The sequence below is a fragment of the Giraffa tippelskirchi genome, chromosome 4, assembly GCF_054371585.1.
Source record: "Giraffa tippelskirchi isolate mGirTip1 chromosome 4, T2T-mGirTip1v1.2.pri, whole genome shotgun sequence".
NCBI classification, from domain to species: Eukaryota; Metazoa; Chordata; class Mammalia; order Artiodactyla; family Giraffidae; genus Giraffa; species Giraffa tippelskirchi.
In genome coordinates this window covers 30,485,275-30,503,995 of record NC_137278.1, presented here as the reverse complement: position 1 = coordinate 30,503,995, position 18,721 = coordinate 30,485,275, and the positions used below count along the sequence as shown (strand labels likewise).

Sequence of the window (18,721 nt, the reverse complement as noted above, 5' to 3'; positions counted from 1 at the left end):
CCTGTTCGAGCTAAGTGGCCTGGAGGCAGGGTCCCCTCTAAGCCTCCTGACTCAGCCTCTCCTCACTCCATCTAGATTCAGAAACATACAGAGATTCCAGCACAGAGCCAACCCTATTACAGATGTGATAGATTGCTGATGTGGGACATGATCTGAGGGACCCCCTATGGTCCTGCTTTCAGATGTCAGTATGTCTGGAGTGCTCATTTACACTAGGATTATTGTGATTTATAAAATACTAGGTTCCTTTCGTCCCTTCTCCTTTCAAACCTCTAAATCTTTGTCCTCCATCTTCACTATCAGTTCATGAATGACCTTCTGATTTCATTGAGAAAATGAAGTAAACAGAAGTAAACAATCTTCATTCACAAAATTCACCAAGGTGTCTTCATCTATATCCATGCATTCTGCATCCTTCCTTCCTCTTATAATGACAGATTGTCCCGACCTCCAGTTGAGTCCTGGATTCTACCTCTCCACAGGTAAAGGGGATAGGGAAGGTAGAGAAATGGATGAGGGGGGTATTCTAAGTAGAGAAGTCATAGAAGCCTTCTTGGGAAAGATGATATTTGTGCAGGGGTCTGAGTGAGTGAGGCATGGAGAGATCCAGGGAAGGGGTGTTCCAGGCAGATAGAATGGTGGAAGCAAAAGCCTGATAAGGTATGCCACAAAACGAAAAGAACACAGTGAGTGTGGGAAAAAAGGCAGGTGATAAGGGTGGAGAGGAGGCAGGTGCCCAGCTGTACAGGGGTTAGAGGACCCATTAAGGAGTTAGGATAAAATCCAAAGTGTGAGGGAAGCCATTAGGATTCCTGTTTTGGGGTAGGGGAGAATTCCAGTATAATAAACATTTCTAAAAGACTATAGTGCTGCATGAGGACTCATTATACAGAGGCAACAGCAGAAGAAGGAAGACCAGTCAGAAGGATAATGCAAGAGGCCAGGTAAGACCACAGTGGCTTGAACCAGTGGTAGGACTGAGGAACTGAGAAGTGAACAAGCTAACAAGCTAACAGGCATAAGCTACAAGACATGGGAACTGAGAAAGCAAGAAATAAAAAATGACTCCTAGGCTTTTATCCTGGGGGTCCTTCTTGGATTATGGCCCTATTCACTGAACTAAGAGAAACCTGACAGAAAGAGGGGCAGAAGTACAAAAGTAAAGAATAATCTTGTTTGGGGCTGATTATATCAATATATCCATAACTATTACAATACTTAAGGATGGTTTATAAGGTGTGATTACAAAGTAACTTTGTATTTTTCCTCACTGTCCACTAAAACCTGTTGTGTTGAGTGGTTCTCCAGCAAATTCCTGTATTATTTTCCTCACTGCACTTATTACTAGCTCAGTGATATCATATATTTGCTTATTTATTGTCCATCTTTCATCAAAATGTAAGCTCTTTGAGATCAGAGATTTATCTGTTTTGTTTACCTCTAGTCTTCAGCCTTTCAAATACTGCATGGTTCAGAGTAGGTGCTTGTTAAAATTTGAGGAAGCAAGCAAGCACATAGGAGGATATTAAAACATGAAAAGTAAAAGGAATGAAACTACAAATTTAAGTTTTTATACATTTACCATGAGTGAGTAAAAAAAAAAGAGCTCCCTTATCCTTTAGGAGTAGGAGTGAGGAAACAGTCAGAAAAGAAGAATGATAGAAAGACTGACTGTAGACTCGGACTAACAAACCATTTCCATATGGATTTCTAACGGGGAGATGAGGAGGATGGGCTGTGACTTCTTCAATCCACTCCTAAAAGAAGCTACGCTCCAGAGACTTGGGACACAGGGTGTAGAAAAGAGAACTGAAGGGTAGTAGCACCTAGGCCTAGAAGCAGTAGGCCAGGCTACAAGAGTCAAACAGCACCAATTTTAACAATAGTCACCTTAGATGAGAAATCTGTGCTCAGTGAACATCTATAGTTCCATACATTTTACATTTGGGGAGTTTTAGTTTTCAAACCTTACTACTTTTAGTATATGGGCCTTTTGAAAAATTGTGCCTTTCTTGGCTAAATTAAGAGGAACAAAATTTGGGACGTGGCTTGAGCATGGTATCTGATAAATAGTAGAGAGATGATTGAGATGGTAGAGGAGTAGAAGAAGAGTAAAAACTCAGGAGAGGGAGCTAGGGAAATACACAGTCTGCCCTCCAGAGGACACTCCATTAGGCAGTACATGGAGTCTCACTCTCCAGACCCCTGAATCAGGAAAACCTGCCTCAGTTTCTTCAACTCACTCCCTCACCCTGTTTTGGCAGGGGGGGAGGGTAGGGAGAATGGCCCACTGCCTCCTGTCTTTGGGAAGCCTGCCATACAGAGTTGTGCTCCCAACTGCTCAGATTTCGGTATCAGCAATTGCTGCTGTGTGTATTGCAAAATGTGACTACCCCAGCTCTCGCTGCATCCTGGTCCCCATCCCTGTCTAACTCCTAGCTCAAGGAAGTTCAAGGAAGAAAGGTGCTCTTTAGAGTTGGCTTCTTTGGAACTTGGATTCTTCCCTCCTGATAACATAGAAAGGATGACCCTGTGTTTGTAGAGAAAGGAACCAGAAAGGAAAGAATTCTGTCAACTCAACTATAGCATTTAATATTTTATTTAAATTTGAGGTTGATGAGTTCTATATGAATTTATACATTTTTATGGAAAAGAAACAGCATTACCTTGCTCTACTAACATTTTCATCCAAAATCTCATTACTGCTTAATTGACGAGCTAAGTGAGGGTCCTTTGGCATAAATGATCCCCCACCCCTTACAGAGGTATACACTGTACCTTCCCTGGGAAGGTCTAACTCTGTCAAAGACAAATATGCCTTTTCCACCTCGATGCCGTAATTGGGTGGTGGTGGTGGTTTAGTCGCTAAATCGTGTCTGACTCTTGCAACCTCATGGACTGTAGCCCACTGTTCCTCTGACCATGGGATTTTCCAAACAAGAATAATAGAGTAGGTTGTCATTTCCTTCTCCAGGGGATCTTCCCGACCCAGGGATAGAACCCTGGTCTCCTGCATTGCAGGTGGATTCTTTACCAACTGAGCTACCAGGGAAGCCATACTTGGGATGATTCCCTAATTCATGGAAGAAAATACAGTGTAATCTTCCTTCTTATTCAGGGAGATCTCATGAATTTAAGCCTCTAGTTTAAACCCCTACACATTCCAATGATGCAATATTCTCCTTCATATCTGAGTCACACTATGCTATAAAAGATATTTAAGGACAAAACTGCCCCTTTTATACAATATATAAAAACTAAATAGGACTATAATGTTTACTATTCTAAAACCTGACTCAGACAAGTGTGTATGAGATCATGGCAGTTACACATTGTAGAGAATCTTACTCTTTCAGAGCCTAATATACAAGGGTGATGCTGAATCAGTCCATCTTTTAAGGACTTCAGCTGCCAAATGAATAGGGCTTAGTTTCAATACTTCCTATTAGCCCTTAATTACAGTTCCCATGCAGAAGAGCAGCAAAGTGGACACCTCAAGGACACTGAGAAGTCCACAATGGCCAGCACCATCTCTAACAGTCATCTGTTTCTACTTTAAATCACTAAAAAGACCCTCATGAGGCAATTAGTTGTTCTCCCTGCTGGACATGCCAGAATCAAGCATTTCTAAAAGCCTTCTGGCTTCTGCCACATTATATTTGTTCAAAAAATTCTGAGTTTATTCAGAACAAGAAAAGGGAAACCCACTGCAGCTTACTTTGGGGCTTTTTAGTAACAGAGAATTATAAGCCAACCTCCTAAACATCATATAAGCTCCCTTCTGCCTTGCTAGGTTCTTTTTTTTTATTATTGTCAACAGTTTTACTGAGATATAAAGCACCATAAAATTCATCCATTTTACATGTACAGATCAATGATTTTCCTATATTTACAGAGATGTGTAATCACCACCACGGTCTAATTTTAGAACATTTCTGTCAGTCCAAAACCTCACCCTCACAGTCACTCTCCATTCCCAACTCCAGCGCTAGGCAACTAATAATCAAACTCTTGGCTCCACAAATTTGCTTTTTCTGAACATTTCACATAAATATAAATAGAACCAAAACTGTGATTGTCTTCTTTCACTAAATATAATAGTTTTGAAGTTCATCCATGTTGTAACATGCGTAAGTACTTCTTTTCCTTTTAACTGCGAAATAATAGTCCATGTATGGACGTACAACATTTTGTTTATGCATTCACAAATTGATGAACATTTGAGTGAATAATGGTGTCATGAACACCCACTCATATACAAGCCTTTATGTGGCCATATATTTCCATTTTTCCTGGATAGAAAGCTAGAAGTTTAATGGCTGGGTCACTTGGTAATTTAACGTTTAACATTTGAGAAACTGATAAATTGTTTTCCAAAGCAGCTGTACCATTTTATATTCCCTTCAGCAATGTCTGAGGGACCTTATTTCTTTTAATCAGATGCTTAACAAGTTATATAACTATATAGAGAAATCTCTTACTTTTAATTCCATAACTAGTAAATTGAGGTGATTCCCCATGTTACACACACAGTAGTCTATGTATCGCTTTCCTGCCGATAACCTCTCTTTACTCTGGGTACAATATTGTAACAGCTACTACCCACCAGAACTAGTCCAAAATTTCATTTTTACCACTCCAATTCAATTAAAAACCTCCTAACTTTTAACTTTAATATGAGTTGTTAACAACTTTTTTCTGTAACTGTGCTTATTATTTCTGAACATGTCAGCTGTTTGTTCTTTAAAACCAGAAAAAGCTGAGCAAAGTTGCCATCTCACCCAGACACAGTGGTGGTAAATGCCTGATGTCTGGCCATGAGAGTCTGCTATATTCCTCAGGACTGACCCAAGAAACTTAAAATGATGGCAGGTGGTGGCAGTCAAGCATGTCAAATCAAAGAAGAACAAAGCCATGGAATAGCAGACTTACTTATAAATAACTGCTTTATCTTCTTCTTGGAATTCCAGATGAGGAGTTCTTGCCGAGGGTTTCAAGTCAAAACTGCTTTCATTAAAATTCACTTTTATTTTTAACCTTTAACAAGATAACATGTGTGAGAGGATATTCTGAAAACAATACTAGCTTGCATTTATAGAGAAATTATTGTTATATATTGACCACTATGTATACTGTCCAAAATACCATTATTTCAAACTGGTGTGCATTCTTGGGTATTTAAGAGTTGCTGAAACTATGATAGAGATTGGTTTACTATTTACTGAGGACCTAGAATCAGGTAGGCAAAGTTTAAAATACTCCTTATATCCTAGAGCTTATACTCTAAGTGTAAAAAGAAGTTACAGAGATTGTGTCATTTACAAGCATAAATGTAAAATGCTTTTCCTAAGAAAGAACTCAAAACATCCCATTTCTCAGTCTCCCTTGCCATAAGGTGGCAGGCAGGTGACTTAGAGCCCTCAAGTCTTGCCCCAACTCAAGACTGGTTGGAAGGGTGATACCAGCCCTGTGAGGAGCACCCACTGCTGGCACAGATTACAGCAGAGCTGGTGGGATTCTAGGCCAACAACTGGAGCAGCAGCTTCCTGTTTCTGCCATTTCCTGACCACAGCAGAAACAACATATCCCTTGGTCAGTCAGTTCTACACTGTGATTTGGGGAGTTATTTCTGAAATTTGAGCCCTGTTTCTTACAACTTTCCAATGATTTTGTGAGCGGCATAAGCCCTCAATGAATGAATCCTTTTCTGGTGGAGGTGGAGATTCAGTTGTCTACAACCGAGAGCCATTATCCCAACTAACATACCCAGTACCCCCAGCTTGCAAATAGCCACACAAAGAATTAATGGAAAGGATCAGTCTGATGCTGACTTAGTCAGAATGAACCTTCCTAGAGAATGTGGGCTTTGAAATATGTTTTGAGTTAAAGAAATTGGTACAGCAAACATCTAGATTAGTAACAAAGCATTACTCACAAGAGGACAAAAGGGTTTCCTGTGTTAATATGTCTGAGAAGGGCTAATGCAGTGGCTCATTGTCCCCAGGAACTTTCTTAGGCAAGGCTATCCTGGAGAAGAACTTGAGATAAGAGTAAATACTAAGGGAACCAAACGATAATGAAAAGGTTGGATGAGAAGGGTATTATCGGATAAGACCTTCTCAACTACCTCTGCTTTTGCTCAGAGCAAACTAAGAGTATGGGCAGGAATGTCCTTAGTCAACAAATCCCATGGCTTTCTCTCAGTTTGCTACACTCCAGAGTATTTGGCATAGGGCCTGATCCTTCTTGTCACTCTTTCCCCTCCTGACATCTGTGGCAAACAACAGACTGCTTCTTCTGTCTCCTTTTCTTCTTCCCACCTCCCAAATTTTATCGCACAGCCTTTCATCTCAGTATTTTTCTTTTTCCCAGTAATCTCTTCTCAGCCTGTCTGCTGCTGCTGCTGCTAAGTCGCTTCAGTCGTGTCCGACTCTGTGCAACCCCATAGACGGCAGCCCACCAGGCTCCGCTGTCCCTGGGATTCTCCAGGTAAGAACACTGGAGTGGGTTGCCATTTCCTTCTCCGGTGCATGAAAGGGAAAAGTGAAAGTGAAGTTGCTCAGTCGTGTCTGACTCTTAGCGACCCCATGGACTGTAGCCTACCAGGCTTCTCCGTCCATGGGATTCTCCAGGCAAGAGTACTGGAGTGGGGTGCCATTGCCTTCTCCACTCAGCCTGTCTAGTCCATTCTTTTCCTTTTATTCTCATTCCAAAGTGAATAACTCTTTTAGTTCTCCAGCCTCAAATCCTCTTCTCTTTTGAGCTATAGTCTCACTTTTCCAACAATCTGTAATACATCTTTACCTGAAAGGACCACAAGTGTATAAAACTCAGAATAAACAAAACTAAACTCATCAACTGCATTTCTGAATCTGCTCCTCCTATGTTCCATCTTATGCTGATAGCACCTCCATCCTCCCAGTGGCCTATTTTATACATCAGAGTCTTGAGCTCCCCTCCTCCCTGTTCACCATATCCAAACATTACTTCATCAGTCCATGAAACAAACACTGATTTTGGGTCATTCAATTACTATCCTCAAGGAATTTACAGTACATGTATGTGTATATGGACATATATATATGAACAAAAATATATGTAATAATGGCTGACTAGGAGCTTGCTCTAAAGCAGTGATCTTTAACCAGTTTTGTTTATATACTCCTAAAAGAGTTTTGAAAAACCACGTAACCCCTTGGATATTTTAAAGCTGACACCTACAGTTTTTCATTGTAAGTTTAAATAAGTTTGTTTCTTGTTAATAGATTTTAAAAATATCAATTGTCTCTTAAAATCAAGTATTCATTAGGATAAAATGAGTGTAGGCCTTACTAGAAATGAAAATTTTAAGATATTGTTTGATAAAATAGATTTTAACCACCATATTGAATAAGGCATACCACATCTAAAGCAATCACATAAAGCTGTTATAAGAGGATTATAGCTAATATATTTTGAAATTCTGGAAGTACGAAAACATTTCAGTTACACTTTAAAAGAAGCATCACTAAATTATATAGCTTCAACTATCCAAATTTAAAGCAATACAACACAGACCAAGTACCCTGGTTCTATAGCATGCCTTTAAATCAATGAATTAGTTAAAGTAAAATAAAATGTATATGGCAGTGAAATACAGAAAGGCCTGTGGGTTACGTTTTCCTGCTTCATCATTAAAGTCTCTAAACAGCCACTATTTTTATTTGCTCCTTCATTCAGTATCTTAAAATTTTTACACACAGGTTGAAAAGTATGCTTTTCTTTTAAAAAGTGGGGTAAGAAGTAATATAGATGCAGGCTTGTTCTCAGGCAGATCAACTTTGGGGAAGAGTACTTATAGCCATGAATCTGAAAGCTGAGTCTCTTAAAATTGTCCATGTCTATGTATACCTTAGAAAGTCTTCACAGACTGTCACTGTATATTTTGAAATTCACACTTTGAAATTCACTGCTTTGAGGGAATCCACTTACTTCAAACAACCAGACCTTGGATGAAATGTACCCTTTGAGGTGTCACTAGTCTCACAAGAAAAAGAAGGGTCTTGAAGAAACACACACATTCACACACAAATGTAGCACAGGCTAGAGGTATGGGAAGCTAGGGCCATAATGGTGGGCAGCAGAGGCATGTGGAATAACAGATAATGACCCCTGAGGACAGATGGAAATAACAGAGCTAACAGAATACTGAGCCCTGTCTGGGCCAGCTGTAAGGTGGGGACACTACGCTTGAGAGATGCCACATTGAGCCCAGACTTTGAAGAGTGCTAACTAGGCCGAGGCTGATGGCATCCCAGCTACCAGCAAAGGAAGAAACAGAAGCAAATCCTCTGTGTAGAAGTTTCCCCAATTTAGGCCAATATGACACACAAGATAAAATTAACTCACAAATAAAATTCACTAAGCATACGAGAAAGCAAATCATTATAATTGAGAGTCAGCAGGGGAAAACAAAAGATTCAGCATCCTCAAGAAATACAGAATTTGGAATTATCAAATATAGAATGCAGAATAGCAATGTATAAAATGTTTAAAGAAACAAATAATCCAATCACCAACATAAAACAGTAAGAGGCCATTAGGAATGAACAAGCATATGGGGTGGGGGGAGAAAATTTAAGAAATTAAAATTTTAATATTCAACACAGTGAAAAAAGAATTAGTAAACAGGAAAATATAGCCAAAGAAATTACTGGATTTTCCCGGTGGTCCACTGGTTAAGAATCGGACATGGGTTTGATCCCTGGTCCAGGAAGATTCCACATTCCATGGGGCAACTAAGCCCATGCATCACAGTTACTAAAGCCCTAGAGCCTGTGCTCTGCAACAAGAGAAGCCACTGCAATGAGAAGCACACTGCAGCTAGAGAAAGCCCGTGTGCAGCAACAAAGACCCAATGCAGCCATAAATAAATAAATTTTTAAATTAAAAAGAAGAGTCATAGATGTAGAAAACAAACATATGGCTACCAGGGGATAAGGGGGAGAGGGATAAATTGGAAAATTGGGATTGACATATACACACTACTATATATATAAAACAGATAACTAATAAGAACCTACTATATGGCAAAGGAAATTCTACTGAATACTCTGTAGAGTATGGCCTATATGGGAAAAGAATCTAAAAAAAGAGTGAACATATGTATATGTGTAAATGATCCACTTTCTTGTATACCTGAAACTAACACAATATTGTAAGTCCAATAAAAATTTTAAAAAAAAAAAATGAAATATTTTAAATCATAATTCACTGTCTCAATAAAAAGTCTTCAAATTCTAAAAGGTTCCTTAATTTCTACTACATTAATCATTACCTGCTCCTTTTACAAAATTCACTTTCTATGTAGTTTGGAGGCAGTTTAATCCACTCATTTGGAGTCATTAAATGCCTTGAATTAGAAATTCCTGGGAATCTGGAATGCAGTTTGGCCATCTCAACCTCTTTAAATTCTTTCATTGTATATATTTTGCCTGTAGAACAATTAAAATCTAAATTAGCACTCTTAAATGCAACTGCCATTGCTCTTGGGTTATGAAACCACATAACAATTAGAAACTAAGTACCAGTTTCACACTGAAGAAGAATTCTTTTCCCATCATCTTTGTCATATTGTGCCTTTTTCAAAGGGTCACGAAATGGTGGGATGGTAACCTATAAAAAAAACAGTTCTCTGAGGACTGGGTTGCAGGTCTTTTTTGGTCTATTCTAAGCATCCATGTATGGCTCTTATGCCAGAAGAATCAAGATTACAGTATCTACAACAAATGGCATTCTAATTATTATATATATATATATATATATATATATATAATTTAACACATTACAAACAGATGAGGGCACTCCAATACATCTCAAAGCAAGGCTTTCCAGCCAAAGAAGCATGGTAAGCTCTTGTTTTAATAGCCTTTTCAGATTATTGTGGATATTCTTTTAGATATTATACGCAAAATAAACAAGTGGCAGTTTCTTAAAGGTTAGTGATGATGTGGAATCTGAAACCATATCAATGAGTTATTCAAACTTTGCTACATTAAAATTCATTGACCTATTTTGAACTCTGAATGGACCTTTTTATCCATATCATTAATTGGTGGTTTAGAAAAAATTAGATCACTGAGTTATATGAGGTCTTCCAAATGTTAATACATTTCATTATATAATAATCACATTCATTAATATCATTACCCATGTATCAGTGAAGTCTTTGAGTACTGAAACACTGTCACACTGATGATGGTATGATTTTTCAAAAATTCAAATTTTTGAAAGCTCACATTTTATCATTGGCAACAAATACCATCAGTTGTTTCTCTTAAAGCGGTAAACTCACTTTGGTAATTTTCTAGAAAATGTCTGCCAAATATCCAAGACTTAATAACTAAAGTCTATAAGTAAAAGTGATGTTCCATGAAAAACAAAAAATCAGCCAGTTCAGCTCATAATTTAAACAATCATACTGTATTTCAATACACAGAAGTATTCTTTGCATATTTCCCATTTCATCACACAGAGTATTAAAATGACCAAGATCTGAAGTGAGGAGGGATAAATTAGGAGTTTGGGATTAGCAGATACAAACTACTAGATAAAAAACAGATAACAACAGGGTCCTACTACACAGCAAAAGGAACTATATTCAGTATCTTGTAATAAACTATAATGGAAAAGAATCTGAAAAAGAATATATATATTACATATATATAAATCACTTTGCTATATACCAGGAACTAATATAACATTGTAAACCAACTGAACTTCAATTTAAGAAAAGGGAGTGTAAGACTTAATAAAATTAATAATGAAAAAAAAATTAATAATGTTTACTGTTTGATCAAGGACATTCTTAAGTGAAATTGAATTATTTTTTTACTGTGAGTACATGACAGTGAAGAAGAATATGACTACTAGTATAATTTGTGACACCAACTTAAGTAGTTCTAAGGTACTAGCTGTTTTACCCAATGCTATTTTTGCACCATCAGGGCAAATGTCAACATAATGAAAAAAAAGCTGGTAATATTTAGCACTATTATGAAAAGTTTTGGTCTAATGGACCCCCTAAAAGGGTTTCGAGGCTGTCAAAGTTCTTGTACATCACTTTGAGAACTGCTGATATAACCTCAAATTGCTCAGCTTATCTTAAGAGGTCACCTATCAGCTTCATTTAGAAAGTCATCATGGTGAAAGAACAGAAGGAAATTTTGGTATCAGGAAGATCCGGTTTCAAATCCCAATTCTCACCCTTACTATGTTACTAGTTAACATGTCAAGGATCTACCTCTAAACTCTCAATTTAACTCTGACCTATAAAAATACAGACAGTAGCATCTATATATACCCCAATCTGGGCAACAATTGAAAGATCTGCTTTGCCCTGAAAATGCCAGCAGGGCATGCCTATGATTCAAGGTAGATTTTTTGTCTTACTTTGTTTAATGATATCCACTACTAGCAAAAATGTGAAAAAAGTAGATTCTCTGGAAGTGGAAGTATTAGTCACTCAGTTGTGTCTGATTGTTTGTGACCCCATGGACTGTAGCCCACCAGGCTCCTCTCTCCATGCAACTCTCCAGGCAAGAATACTGGAGTGGGTGGCCATTGCTTTCTCCAGGGGATCATCCCAACCCAGGGATTGAACCCAAGTCTCTCACATTGCGGGCAGACTCTTTACCAACTAAGTCACCAGGAAAGCCCAGATTCTCTGGAGGGGGTACAAATTATATAACCATTCTGGAGGACAATTTCATCATATGAATCAAAATCATGTATAACTTTTAACTTAGCAATTCTACTGCCAGCACCTTATCCTAAGGAAAAAATTAAAGTAAATAGTTAAAGGGATGTTCATCATACTATTGTTTGTAATAGCAATAAGTCAAAAACAATCTAGAGGTTCAAAATAAGGAATATTAAAAAAAAAAGAATGGTATAGCAAAATTGTGTATGAGTTTAGAAATACACTTGTACTCTGGTATTGACAGCTGTGCAACCTTCTGGAGAGATCACAGCCTTGTGGCAAAGGGGCTTGTGTAACTCAGTGAAGCTATGAGCCATGCTGTGCAGGGCCACCTAAGATGGACCAGTCATAGTGGAGAGTTCTGACAAAATGTGGTCCACTGGAGGAGGGAATGGCAAACCACTGCAGTATCCCTGCAACAAGAACCCCATAAACAGTATGAAAAGGCAAAAAGAAATGACACCAGAAGATAAGCTCCCCAGGTTGGAAGGTGTCCAATATGCTAATAGGGAAGAACAGAGAGTAATTACTAATAGCTCCAGAAAGAATGAAACAGCTGGGCCAAAGTGGAAACGATGCTGGGTTGCAAATGTGTCTGGTGGTGAAAGTAAAGTCTGATGCTGTAAAGAACAATATTGCATAGGAACCTGGAATGTTAGGTCTGATGAATCAAAGTAAATTGGATATGGTCAAGCAGGAGATGGCAAGTGTGAACATCCACATCTTAGGAATCAATGGGCAAATTTAATTAAGATGACCATTATATCTACTACTGTGAGCAAGAATCCCTTAGAAGAAATGGAATAGCCCTCATAGTCAACAAAAGAGTCCAAAAAGGAATACTTGGGTGCAGTCTCAAAAATGACAGAACAATTTCAGTTCGTTTCCAAGGCAAGCCATTCAACATCACAGTAATCCAAGTCTATGCCCCAACCACTGATGTCAAAGAAGCTGAAGTTGATCGGGTCTATGAAGACCTACAAGACCTTCTAGAACTAACACACACACACACACAAAAAGATGTCCTTTTCATCACAGGGGATTGGAATGCAAAATAGGAAGTGGTTGTCTGAGGAGACTTTACAAATAGCTGAGCAAAGAAGAGAAGTGAAAGGCAAGGGAGAAAGGGAAAGATATACTCAACTGAATGCAGAGTTCCAGAGAATAGCAAGGAGAGATAAGAAGGCTTACTTAAATGGACAGTGCAAAGAAGTAGGGGAAAACAACAGAATGGGAAAGGCTAGAGGTCTCTTCAAGAAAACTGGATATATCAAGGGAACATTTCATGCAAGGATGGGCACGATAAAGGACAGAAATGGTAAAGATCTAACAGAAGAAGAGATTAAAAAGAGGTGGCAAGAATACACAGAACTCTACAAAAAAAGGTCTTAATGACCTAGATAACCACGATGGTGTGGTCACTCACCTAGAGCCTGACATCCTGGAATGTGAAGTCAAGTGGGCCTTAGGAAGATTACTACAGACAAGTCTAGTGGAGGTGATGGAATTCCAGTTGAGCTATTTAAAATCCTAAAAGATAATGCTGTTAAAGTACTGCACTCAATGTGTTAGCAAATTTGGAAAACTCAGCAGTGGCCACAGGACTGGAAAAGGTTAGTTTTCATTCCAATCCCAAAGAAGAGAAGTATCAAAGAATGTACAAACTACCACACAGTTGTGCTCATTTCACATGCTAGTAAGGTTATGCTCAAAATCCTTCAAGCTAGGCTTCAGTGGTACATGAACCAAGAACTTCCAGATGTACAAGCAGGGTTTAGAAAAGGCAGAAGAACCAGAGATCAAATTGCCAACATTCGCTGGATCACAGAGAAAGCAAGGGAATTCTAGAAAAACACCTACTTCTGCTTCATTGACTACGCTAACACCTTTGACTGTGTGGATCACAACAAACTGGAAAATTCTTAAAGCGATGGGAATATCAGACTACCTAACCTATTTCTTGAGAAACCTGTATGTGGGTCAAGAAGCAACAGTTAGAACTGGACATGGAACAATGGTCTGGTTCAAAATTGGCAAAGGAGTACAACAAGGCTATATATTGTCACCTTGTTTATTTAACTTCTGTTATGACCAACCTAGACAGCATATTAAAAGGCAGAGACATTACTTTGCCAACAAAGGTCCATCTAGTCAAGGCTATGGTTTTTCCAGTAGTCATGTATGGATATGAGAGTTGGACTATAAAGAAAGCTGAGCGCCAAAGAATTGATGCTTTTGAACTGTGGTATTGGAGAAGACCCTTGAGAGTCCCTTGGACTGCAAGGAGATCCAACCAGTCCATGCTAAAGGAAATCAGTCCTGAATATTCATTGGAAGGACTGATGCTGAAGCTGAAACTACAATACTTTGGCCACCTGATGCAAAGAGCTGACTCACTGGAAAAGACCCTGATGCTGGGAAAGATTGAGGGCAGGAGGAGAAGGGGACAACAGAGGATGAGATGGTTGGATGGCATCACCAACTCAATGGAGATGAGCTTGAGTAGACTCCAGGAGTTGGTGATGGATAGGGAGGCCTGGCGTGCTGTGGTCCACGGGGTTGCAAAGAGTTGGACACGACTGAGCGACTGAACTGAACTGAACTGATGCAGAGTACATCACGTGAAATGCCAGGCTAGATGAATCACAAGCTGGAATCAAGATTGCCTGGAGAAATATCAACAACCTCAGATATGCAGATGATACCACTCTAATGGCAGAAAGCAAAGAGGAACTAAAGAGCCTCTTGATGAGGGTGAAAGAGGAAAGTGAAAAAGCTGGCTTAAAACTCAACACACAAATAAAACTAAGGTACATAGCATCCAGTCCCATCACTTCATGGCAAATAGATGGGGAAAAAGTAGAAACAATGACAGATTTTATTTTCTTGGGCTCCAAAATCACTGAGGATGGTGACTGCAGCAATGAAATTAAAACACTTGCTTCTTAGAAGAAAAGCTGTGGCAAACCTAGACAGCGTATTAAAAAGCAGACATCACTTTGCTGACAAAGGTCCATATAGTCAAAGCTGTGGAGATGAGACATGATTAAGATGTTACAGCATTCATAGGGAATCACTGAAGGACTACTTACATATTAGGACTGTTCAAAACATAAACCACATAATACCAAAGTTAAAATTAGAAATCTACCTTCATAAAATTCGGGTCCTCTTTGTTCATGTAAAAAGGATCATACTCTTTCGGATCATAATGCTCTATAAATGCATCTCCCTATAGGAAGGAACCACACATAAGAATAAGAGGTGCATGATTAATTTTGAACATGACAAAACTCGAGTCAAATACACAGTTCTACTGTTATGCTTTAAAATGGCATCAATGACAAATGCAAATGGAATGGGAAGACCAAACTGGATTTATCTAAGTAATAAATGTAATAATAATGTATAATTATACAATAAATAATAATGTATAATTATACAATAATACAATAATGTACAATTATACAATAAATGTAATAAATAATGTATCTAAGTAATAAATATCATAGTGATAGAAGGAATCTAATTAAAATTTGCAAGTTTTTAATAAAAGGTGTTAGAACACTAAAAGATTTAGGAATTCATTTTTAGATACTCAATGGTCAAACATCTCAGATCTCTTTAAAATGCCAGAAAAACAGAAATATTTTATAGCCTTGTAAATAATCAAGCTCCAGAATTAAAAAAACCCAACACATATCTTGAACCTAGACTCCAAATTTTTTAAACTGGTATATAAAATTAACAATTACATACAGAAAAAAAAGAAAAATGATTCTAATGTTCATATTTAAATACACATCTAACCCTTTACCTCCATCCTTTCCACATGCCCTGGATTTAAGAATAGTATACGCTATGACAGACTACAGATTATACATAAACAGAGTTGGCAAGGGTAGGCTGTTTGGATGATTATAAATAAAAAAAGATAATTATAGTTTTTGAGGAACTGAAAAAAATAACAAATGAATACTTAGTACCTTTTTATTTACATATTTTAAAAAACCATCTAATTCTTCTTGTCTCCTTTTTTTAATCTTCTTATATGAAGTAACTTTTTCTATAATTTTCTTCTGGAGAGGATCTGCCACATGGTCAACCCATCTTTTATACAATATCTCTTTTCTTCTTGCATTTAGGAAGTCATGATGTTCTAAACATTTATCTAATTCCTAGTAAACAGTGATAGGAAAGACAAGTATATTATCTTAAAGTTTTCTTGTTCCAAAATTTAATTTATATTCATAAGAATAATCCACAAAAGCACCCATTAATTAAATCACTATGTTGGCTTCTAATACATGACACACACAAAACTGGAAATAAAGAATACATGAATAAATTAGGTCATATACCTGCTCTCCCTGGAAGACAGACTACAAAACAAATCTACAAAACAATGGGAGGAGGGACAATGTAGCAAGAGATAGATGGGGTTTAGTGTTTACTACATCATTACAGTAGTCAAGAGGTGGCAATAACTTCAGTGTCCATCAACAGATGAAAATATAAACAAAATGTGATATATACATATAATGGAATGTTATACAACTATAAGAAAGAGCGAAATTCTGACACATGCTACAACATGGATGAACCTTAAAAACAATATACTAACTGAAATATGCCAAACACAAAAGGACAAATATTTTAGGATTCCACTTATATGAAATAACTAGATTAGGCAAACTCAAAGAGACAGAAAATAAACCAGAGGTCACCAGAGGCTTGTAGAAGAAGGGATGGGGAGTTACTACTTAACAAGTACAGAGTTTTGTTTGGGGTGATGAAAAAGTTTTAGAAATAGATAATGGTGACAGTTGTACAACATATCAGTGTAATTAATATCACTGAATTATACATTCAAAAATGGTTTAAAAAGCAAATTTTATATGTATTTTACCACAATAGAAAAATAATCAACTTTTTTCTTTTTTTGGTCACACTGTACAGCATGCAGGATCTTAGTTAGCTCCCCAGCCAGGGATAGAGCCCATGTCCTCTGCATTGAGAGCATGGAGTCTTAACCACTGTGCCACCATGAGAGTCCCAATAAAATTTTTAAAAGATTTCCAAATTGGTAGACACTTGGGATAGACCTTAAAGAATAGAGTTATTTTCGACTGCCCTGGCCGTCCAGTGGTTAAGACTCTGCACTTCTACTGCAGTGGGGAGCATGTCCAGTCCCTGGGCAGGGAACTAAGATCCCATAAGCTGCTCGGTGTGGCCAGGAAAAAAAAGACAAGAGTAAAAAGGCAGAACTGCAGCACAACCTGGTACAAATGGCAAGTAGCCTGCAAAGAAAATGCCTAAATCAGGCTATAAGACTAAATCATTCTCAACAAAACTTCTCATACACCTTTCACCTAGCAAATGAAATCCTGTGATTACTAGGATCAACAACATGACATTTAAAATGAAAAAAATAAAGTACTCAAAACCCTGAGACCTTTTCCAAGTAACATCCCTCCCTAACTTCAGGTCATAGCACATCTCTACCATTCTCAGTGAATAGTTCCTTTCCTTTTTAAACAACTCCAAAGAAAATTCTTAAAAATAAAAATAGGCTGCCCACTCCAGAGTTTAGTTCACATCACATGGACATTCATCTTGTCTTATAATTAAGCCCATCCTGCTACAGTTAAAGCCTTGTCCTTACCTAGGTATTCCTGAGTAATAATTGGTCAGTGTGTTCCAATAACAACTCTTAAAAATAGACAGGGATTCCTAGAAGTCCCACTAAAATGAAGAAACAAGTGAACAGGACGAAACTCTTATAAGGTATCTATAAAAGAATCCCCACAAAGTATAGAAAGTGAAGAAGTAAATTAAAGCAACCTCAAAGCTCTTTTAAGGTCAACCCTAAAGGCTAAGGAGTGGTTTCCATTATTTTCTATATTTTCTAAAATTTTTATAATGACATTGCAATACATCTAAAATAGAAAACAAAATTTAATTTTTAACTGAGACACATTTTGTAGCCAATTCTTACCTTAATTATATAATTTTCTCTATATAATAGTGATTGAATAGCTGCATCAACATCTTCCTTAGCTAATGCCTAAAATGATAGAATAAAATTTTGAAAATCAAATATTAAAAAATTAAATTATTAATACTACCTACATTAATAATATTTTATGTGACCTATATATCACTGGGAATTTCTCTGTAAATCCCAATTTTTATACCTCAAATCATATCATCAAGTACTTTTTAAAGAGTATTTGAGTCTTTCCACTCTCAGCTACATTTCACTCTAGGGAAAAAAAATAACTCAGATCACAGACATTTTGACTCCCAACATGGTCAAATGACTTGCCCAAAGTCACATGGTACCTATCTTTTTTCACATCTTATAAAATGATACAATCAGGCCTCTAATGGAATTCGTTTACTCATTAATGAATTTTATTTGATTACACTTAGTCATTTATGGGCTTCCCTGGTGGCTCAGTGGCAAAGAATCTGCCTGTAGTGCAGGAGACATGAGTTCAATCCCTGGGTTGGGAAGAGTCCCCTGGAGAAGGAAATGGCAACCCACTCCAGTATTCTTGCCTGGAAAATCCCATGGACGGAGGAGCCTGGTAGGCTACAGTCCATGGGGTCGCTAAGAGTCGGACACGACTGAGCGACTTCACTTTCACTTTTCACTCTCATGCATTGGAGAAGGAAATGGCAACCCACTCCAGTGTTCTTGCCTAGAGAATCCTAGGGACGGCGGAGCCTGGTGAGCTGCCGTCTATGGGGTCGCACAGAGTCGGACACGACTGAAGCGACTTAGCATAGCATAGCATAGCATAGTCATTATAGCTATCAAATATTGATACTTTTTATGAACAAGCCACATTCTCAATATTTTAAGCCAACACAAACTTCCGGAAGTAGTTCATAAAATTAAGTTTTTCCATTTTTATAACAAATCTTCCTCAATTAAACATCTGCCAGAAAATGCAAGAGGCTGATTTCTAACAT

General features: G+C 37.7%; 1 protein-coding gene across 10 annotated transcripts in view; it reads right to left on the bottom strand.

Annotated features, from left to right (window-relative positions):
* FAM228B (family with sequence similarity 228 member B) overlaps positions 1 to 18,721 on the bottom strand; it is a 43,820-nt gene that overhangs the window by 413 nt on the left and 24,686 nt on the right. For 6 of the 10 annotated variants that reach the window (XM_081592643.1, XM_081592639.1, XM_081592640.1 and 3 more), the window contains 6 exons: positions 17,739 to 17,807; positions 15,727 to 15,918; positions 14,892 to 14,972; positions 9,567 to 9,654; positions 9,317 to 9,473; positions 4,933 to 5,037 (listed from right to left, as the gene is read on the bottom strand). In XM_081592643.1, coding sequence (XP_081448769.1) covers positions 4,933 to 5,037; positions 9,317 to 9,473; positions 9,567 to 9,654; positions 14,892 to 14,972; positions 15,727 to 15,918; positions 17,739 to 17,807 — 692 coding nt within the window. Of the gene's footprint in view, positions 1 to 4,928; positions 5,038 to 9,316; positions 9,474 to 9,566; positions 9,655 to 14,891; positions 14,973 to 15,726; positions 15,919 to 17,738; positions 17,808 to 18,721 lie in introns of those variants that run through there. The other 4 variants (XM_081592647.1, XM_081592645.1, XM_081592646.1 and 1 more) reach the window with 2 other exon arrangements.